The following is an 8172-nucleotide window of genomic DNA, read 5'->3' on the forward strand; positions in this document are numbered from 1 at the left end:
TGCCAGAGACTGCAAGGGTAATTTCAAATGCCACCCCACGAAACCAGTTCAGGGTGCATAGCACCTCTGCTACACAGCCTAATGCTGCAGCTGCTCTTGGTGCTTTCTGGGTTGTTGTCGTTTTTCCTGTTGCATCTGGTTGTAACAGTCATGTTTGGAGATGCAGCTCTTCTACCATAAAGTGCATTAGACAGAGATGTGAGTTTGAGTCAAGCTGACGGATAAATATACCCCCAACCCCTCTGCTCACTGGGGATTACTTATTACATTATAATTGCATTTTATCAGCTTTGCCTCCTGTATCTTGTCTGGTTATGTGTAGAAACACAAAAGCATCAACGTGCTATGAAGAGATGCATCATCTTTTATTCTTGTGCTTCTCTTGCACAGAGGCTGAAAGAGCTAAAACAAAGGGAATTTGCACGGAACGTGGCTTCAAAATCCTGGAAAGATGAGAAGAAACAGGAAAAAGCACTCAAGCGACTCCATCAGCTGGCTGAGCTGCGGAAGCAGTCAGAATGGTAAGCATCTGGAACTTGTATTACATTTTAATCTCATATCCACCCCCCTAGAAGTCCCAGAAGAAATCTCGGTAACTTTACTCCTGCTTTATATAATGCACAGATAATCATCACATGCCCTGCAAGCCCTTTTTAAATTATCAGTGATGCCAAAACATCCTTGCCATAAAATTGGAATCCCTGCATTAATTCCTTGGCATTTGAAGGCTGGGGTTTTTATCCTCTTTCTAATCTGATCAGAACAGACATTTTTTTTATTAAAAAAATAGTGCTGTGCTGAGTTTTCAAGAGCAAACATTTTCAGTCCAAAACCATAAGATTTGGAGAAAATTATCCCCTCTTCAGAAAAAAACAAACAAACCTGTTTTCCCCCATGCTTTTCAGACTTGTAGCCTCTCTCAACAGCTGCTTTGGCACCATTATTGTTTAGTGGGGGGGGGGTGAGCCAAACTAATCAGAGATCATCTCACTGGTGTAATGATGTCACAGCATCACAAAACCCATAAGAACTGGTGATGTGGTGATATCACAGAGAGCAAGAGAAACACTTGCATTGCCATCACTGTAAATGGAATGAGAAGGAACCTGACAGACCACTACATTGTCTCCTTGTCTTACCGCACAGTAATAGCAGGTTCACTGCCCACCAGCACAGTTCAGTAAGACCAGAAGCATCATTCTGAATGCTTCTGGAATACACCCCCTCTTGCCCCTTCTCCTCTATGGTCACTTACACATCCTCTGAAGATTGAAAGGGTTCAGGTAATGTTGGAGGAGGAAAAGAAAAGTGCATGAAACTGGCCTCCTGTTTCTCTCAGATCTGATATTTAATATTTCACTAACAGAGCATTTCACCTTATTAAAACAGATCTGAGTTTAATGCTCTTAGCAATTTGTAAAAATTGCTAGGAAAAGGGGGGAAATAAGGATTTCTAGACTAAGCAAATAAAGATTTGGGGCTTATTTTCATTTCTCTGCACATATACAAACTCTCCAAATAGTTCCTTCCAGGGAACTAAAATAGCATCCTTACTGTGAAAGAAACACAGAAATGGTGAGGATTCCAGTAGGTAATTTATACTGTATCACTCAGTTACTTATACAGAGTCAGTCTGTTGGTCCATCTTGCATACGCCTGCTCTGGCAGCGACTCTCCACCTTTTCTTTCCCTGCCGCATGAAATCTTTCACCTGGAGATGACTGAAGCCAAGAACTCTTTCATCCCAAGCATGTGCTCTGCAGACTGCTAAACTAGTAAGTACAGGTACTGTACAGTACAGTGTACAATACGTAGTCCAAAGGCTTCTTGAAGACACAGCAGGGCAAAATTACTAAGGGCACTTCACCTACTATACCACTGTGGTCAGCCTGCCACAGTGTGCAGTATTCGGGCTGTGTCTAAGTAGGTTCTATTCACAGTAGAGCCATTGAAATCAATGAATCTAGGTTAGTCATGTCTATTCTAGAGCTGGGCAATACTCCAATTTCTTGCCTTGAAACCGAAATGGTGTTCACATCGCAATAGTGGTTTCAGACTTTTTGAGCTGACAATACATCGTGGCTCCACAGCTGCCATGATGTATTGGCAGCTCAGATTGCCTTCCCCTGAACAGGTGAGTTGTGTTTTTCCTCTTGGGGCAGTGGGTTGCTCCAGGAGGAAAGACGCAGCCCACCTGCTTGGGCAAAGGCAGGCAGGTGCCTTGGATGGAACCCCATACTTCTCAGTGAAAATGACTACTTTCTGAAATCTAACATTCATTTGCAAATCAAGTGATTTTATTATGTCATTTATTTCCAGCGTTGCTGAATGCAGACCTGCGTTTAAATCTCCCCAAGTGGTTGTAGAAAAAGAGCCGACGCCGCAAGATAAACTTCTGTTAGCTCAAGAAGGCAAAGTCAAGAATACAGCTGAAGGAAAAAGCATCACCAGCAGCACTTCAGAGAAGCAGCAGGAACTTTTGCTAAGCAAGAACCAGTCTTGCATAGAGACACACCGTTTTCTTAGAAACCACATCTCTCCCGCATTCTCCTGTGGCACCAATGGCTGCAATCGGGCCGGGGTGTCCTTTTCATTCTCTAAAAAAGTCCACCTGAAGCTTGAGTCATCAGCATCCGTTTTCAGTGAGAACATGGAAGAAGCATATGACTGCATCAGATCCCCTCGGCATAAAGCAAAGCAGACTTCCGAAGAGTGCCATGCGTGTATACATATGAGGGACGAGAGGAAAGCAAATGTGCATAAACGGTTAGGCACCGTTCAAAGTCACCCAGACAGCTTCGCCTCCTGTAATCTGGCTCGGAAAAATCAACTGCAGAAAGAAAACAATCAGTACAAGGACAGAGAGCAAACAGAAACTCATACTTCATTTCGTAAAGACAAACTACATCTTCCAGATTTGGATTGTTCTGGGTCTCCTGGTGCAAAAGAAGGAGGAGGAGAGTTGAACGAGACCCAGAAATCCTTGGAAAACGTTGTTACACCTCAATGCCAAACGAATAACATTTGTACGCAGCAAAACACTTACAAGCACAGTGATGGCCTGTTACCAGAATGTGTCTCTGAGTCCTTAGCCCAACGATCATCTGAGCAAGGACGTCAATGTGAGGGAAACTACAATCCCTGTGTATTCAAACAATCTTCTGATTGTACAGAAGCTGTCAATGCAGATGCTGAAATGCCTAGGGATAATGCACTGGTTCATGAAATTAAGCCTAAAGCATTGCCTTTTCTTCATGTACTGAGCAAAGATGGCAGGACAGCCTTACGGTGGCCCACAGAACTTCTTTTGTTTACAAAAACAGAACCCTCCATTTCCTATGGTTGTAATCCATTGTATTTTGATTTTCGGCTCTCCTTATCTCATAGAGAAAGTGGGCATCTTGAAGTCGACGAAGAAAGTCCTAATGAGCACTCAACAAGAACTATGGACATAGATGGAAATGACGCCTCAGATCTAACTGAGAACAAGCAACTGTCCAGTGAAAAAGATAATCAGTCTTTGAAGCCAAAGAAGAAGAAAAGAGCTCTAAGCCTCAAAAAGTCCTGGCCAAAATTGGATTCAGACACAGAGAATGAAATGAGTCAAAGTGCTCCAAAGTACGTCTCAGATGATTTGAATGAAAACCTACCTGAAGTGCCTGCACCCCTTGATTGCTCAAAAAGGCGTTACACGAGAGCAACAAGTCCCCACACAACAATGCATGTGAGATCTTTAGCACAGCAGTTGCAGAACTGTGAAAAAACTCTACAGGAGGAAGTAACTGAAAACCTTTGCATTTATCCCTTGGTGTCTAGGACAAAGAAGCAAAAATGTGCAAAATGTGATTTAATGTATGCCCAAAGACAAACCGACCTGGATTTGGTCACCTGCAGCAGTGACATAAGTGACAGCGGGAAAGATTCCATTCTCGGATACAAGTTAGATTCACCCAGGGAGTCCATGGGAAACGAAGGCAATGGGAATTTTGCTGGTTGCTGGAAATTCACTCCTTTGCAAAAGCCCTTTTCTGACAGACAGTCTAATTATTCTGACACTTCTGTTAGCAGTGCAACTAGTTACGCTAGTTGCTACTCTAGTCACAGATCAAGTGATCACAGCGGAAGTCATTTGCCTTTTTGCTGCAAAAGGAAACAAAAGCCGGTTGAAAGGCAGAAATGTAAACACAAAAAGCACAATTGCATTTCATCTTCTGATGATGCAGATGGGGGCTGCCTTTTCAACAAAACAAGTCAAAGATCTAGAAACTGTGCACACAGGCATATGGCAAAATATCAAAGACATTCGAGATATAGACATTTACTACAAAGAGATGTATCAAAGCAAAGCAGGAACAGACACCCTCTTTGTAAACACAGCAGGAGCAGGAGCTACAGCAGCTCCAAAGGTTCTTCCACCCAAGATTCAGGAAGCAGCGAAAGATCATCAAGCTGCACCAGATCAAGAGCCAGCAGTTCGGGATCCCTTGCAAAAGAATTGGTGCATGACTGGAACAAACACAAAAAGGATATGAAAAGCACCGACAGAGTTGAACCAGGAAAATCAGACTCTGCACACTCAGACTGCCAGAATGAAAGTTGTCCATCAAAACAAGTTGGAAGCTGCTCCATCAACCACTTAGGAAGGAAAGCAGTGGGGAAGAAGTCGTTAACGGCCAAACTCCTTTTAGAGAGGGTGAAATCAAAGCGAAACCAGGAGCAAACTCAGAACACTGAAAGCTTTTCAAATACCTGCGAGAAAGATCTCCCCCATAGTCAACCAGGTGTTAAAGGTGCATCATCAGTGGATAGTGAAGCAATGTTACCTTTGCTTGAGAAAGCCCTTCACATTGATACGAGCAGCAGGTGGAACAATGGAACTGGCTCTGTGGAAAGCGGCACAGGCACAGAGCGAGCCGAAGCTTCAGCGATAGATAATATTATTCTGACAGCTAGCACTAACTATGGCAATAGCCTGCTTAACGACTTAGGTTATCAGGCCCTGAATATGGCACAGGACACCGCAACAAAGCATCAACCGGATCTCTTAGCTGGTGAAATGCAGCCCCTACTACAAAGCTGTGACTCGGTGCCAAATGGTTTTCCTGGTGCTTTTCCTTCTCATGGATATTCTGCTGTTCCCAACCTAACAGAGACCAAAGAAGAACACCATGCAGGTGTAGACTTGAGTGGAGTGGAAGGGGATTTGAACTGCTACTCTGACAGTGCTATGCATAAATCCGGTGAAACAGAAAACAAGACTGAGCCGTACAGTAAGTGCATCCCCTCTCCTTTAACGCAGCAGCCTATAACCTTTTCCCCGGATGAGATAGACAAATATAGGTTTCTTCAGCTGCAGGCCCAGCAGCATATGCAGAAACAGCTTGTGGCAAAGCATCGCAAGGTTGTGCCTGCCCCGGGACCAGCTGCCTTCTCTGCCTCCCCAGCTGTCCCTGTTCAGCAGCACTCGTCTGTTGCCACCCTCCGCCACACGCTGCTGCAGAGCTTTGCCCTGTCCACTGGAGTACATCCTCACAGCAGCCATCTTTCCCTGACTCATATACATCCATTCTCACCATCGCCTTTTGCTCCATTCTCACTCTCGCCCTTTACTCCGGCCTTCATGCCCGCACACTCGGCGCTCCTGGCGGGACACCCGTTCCATTTCGTATCGGCGACTCCCATCCACCCATCCCATCTGGCAATCCCGCCGCTGCCCCACGCAGCCTTTATTCCTACCCTGTTCACGCCCCAGCTGAACGCAGCTGCATCTTCTGCCGCACATCTCAACCCCTTGATCCATCCATTATTCCAGACTCAAGAACTTCAGCATCGTTCCTGACCTTGTCGGAGGTGTTGGTTATCTGGAACGGAAATGAAGAAGGTGTCATTTTCCCTTTTAAAATTGCAAAGTCATTGTCCTACACTCCAAAAGCAATTTAGAATGACAATTCCCATTCAGCAGCCTAATTGCATATCTTATGAGAGACATTGCGGAAATCAAGGTCTGGCTGACGCAGCACATGATTGTTAATTTGATTTTCACATTCCTTACAATAATAGCCTTCCCAAACCTGTTGCCCTCCAGATATATCGGACTACTGCTCCCATCATCCTGACCATTGGCCACACTGGCTGGGGTTGATGGGAGTTGTAGTCCAAAACACCTGGAAGGCATCAAGTTGGCAGAGGCTGTCTACAGCTTTCGTACAGCCTTTTATGCTGTAATAGGCTTGTGGACATTTTAATCATTTTCACAAGAAACATAAGTTAGAAGTACAGGCATCCACCCACATACACTGAGGTTACATTCCAGGCCCCTATGCACATAACCAAAATCACATAAAGTGGGGAGCATCCTCTAAAAAGCCTCAAAAAACATTTTTTTTTCCTGCTGTCCCATTTCTGTTTTCCCCAAAATATCTGGAGTTGAAGCTCTGGGGCCAGCTTGAGGATGTGTGGGAAAGGTTCACAGGCACTTCCCCCCAGGTTGAGAAGCCCTTTTCCTCCAGACAAACACATCTGTCAAACCCTCACATGGTACACAGGCATTCACAGATAGGGACAAAAAATGGTCAGTTCACCACAGAAAAGGATTCCCCTATCTGAAATGTTGTGAAACTTGGCTTTCTAACAACATAATACGACACCTGTTTTGTCAGTACCAGTATGAACAGGTCTGGTGTGGGGGTTTTTCATTGCATTGTCAGTTTCAGAAGCATTCAAATGACAAGTGGAAAGGATTGTCATGATCTCGGTTTGTAAGAACTCCCTTCCCCCCGCCCCCAAGCACTGGAAGATGCAGCCATTCCAAATAGCCACTAAAGTACAGCAAATTGTAAGTTCTGACCCGCATCTTATTTCCTTGAAACTCAATTCCATTCAAACATTGAGATGTTTTCTAAGTAAAACAATTCATTTCAGGATGCAAATTTTAAGATATGTGTTAATCAGACAGTGAGGTACTTACCCCAGTAAGTAAAGTAGGAGGAAGGGATTTATTTATGGACTTTTGTCAAACCATAAAGTATATTTCATGAACACCCGCTGGTGTGATCCACACAGACCTGTGTCTGAGCCTGCAGCAAGACAGTTCAGAAAGAAGACATTAAAAACAGATGTGGAGGCACCCTAAGACAGAATCAGCACTAAATGAGGGTTGGGTTAGCCTTTTGCCTGCACCATTTTCCCTACTGAAGTTGTCTTCCGAAGTTGCTATTTTCCAGCTTAAAGGTGGGCAATTTAAATCAGGAAAATGTTGGAAGGAAGGGTTTTTCCTCTCTCTCCCCCTAATGTCTAGACCCTGATCCAATTGGCCACTCCACTGGCCTTTAACATTAAGTAAAAGTGAGATATTCTGATCATGGATTTCCTACATTGCCCCAAGCTCATCCCTTAGAAGGATTCAACATGCATTCAGCTTCCAGATCAACTTGCATTCTATAAAAGTAAAAAAACAACAACAACCCAGGTTCCCCCAGCTGCATCTTCCACCAGTTACAAGATGGAATTCCAATTCAGTCTCACCTAGGGTTAGTTTTAAAAGTTCACTTTGTACAGGAGAGGGACAAAAGTGATCAGGCAAGACCAACCAATCAGATGTAACTGTTTCCCTGTTATGAAAGCCTCTCTGTAAAACACTGAACATGTCTGTTTGTTATGCAGTTTTGCAAAAAAAGCAAACAAATAAATAAATATGCCACTTGATTCATTTTTCAAAGTGTTTAGTTTATATTGAAACTAAATAATACTCTGGCTAGTATAACCTGTAAACTAGTTATTTTGTTTTGTATTCTCTGTAAAAAAAAAAAGTGTTTTATATTATACAGTAGATAAGTGAATTGCACTATTGAACATGCAATGCAGCTTTTTTTTTTTCTTCCTTTCATTATTCAAGTTGTTCCTGGGAATGTAGTTTCATGCAATAATTTTTTTCAATAAAAATGCTTAATGACCTAAGGAGCGTCAGTCATGCATTTTTAAATATTATACCAAAAGACAGCAGCAAAGTAAGATTCAGATGAGACAAACATACTCTGTATTTCAATCTACAGAATTGAAATGGGTTTAATTTAGACAAGAAGCTGTAATGCTGAATTATTTTAGGCTATTTCTTTAAGAAATTTTTTTAAGCATGTGTTACTAGAGTTGATTCAATGGCTCTATAAATAAATA

The 8172-nt window shown here is 43.1% G+C and overlaps 1 protein-coding gene across 1 annotated transcript in view; it reads left to right on the plus strand.

Annotated features, from left to right (window-relative positions):
• ZNF804B (zinc finger protein 804B) overlaps window positions 1-7952 on the plus strand; it is a 221930-nt gene extending 213978 nt beyond the window's left edge. The window contains exons 3-4 of the mRNA XM_028750148.2: window positions 391-521; window positions 2320-7952. Coding sequence (XP_028605981.2) covers window positions 391-521; window positions 2320-5839 — 3651 coding nt within the window. The 3' untranslated portion in view covers window positions 5840-7952. The remainder of the gene's footprint in view (window positions 1-390; window positions 522-2319) is intronic.
• Window positions 7953-8172: the final 220 nt, after the last annotated feature.

Source organism: Podarcis muralis, chromosome 12 (genome assembly GCF_964188315.1).
Source record: "Podarcis muralis chromosome 12, rPodMur119.hap1.1, whole genome shotgun sequence".
Classification (NCBI taxonomy): Eukaryota; Metazoa; Chordata; class Lepidosauria; order Squamata; family Lacertidae; genus Podarcis; species Podarcis muralis.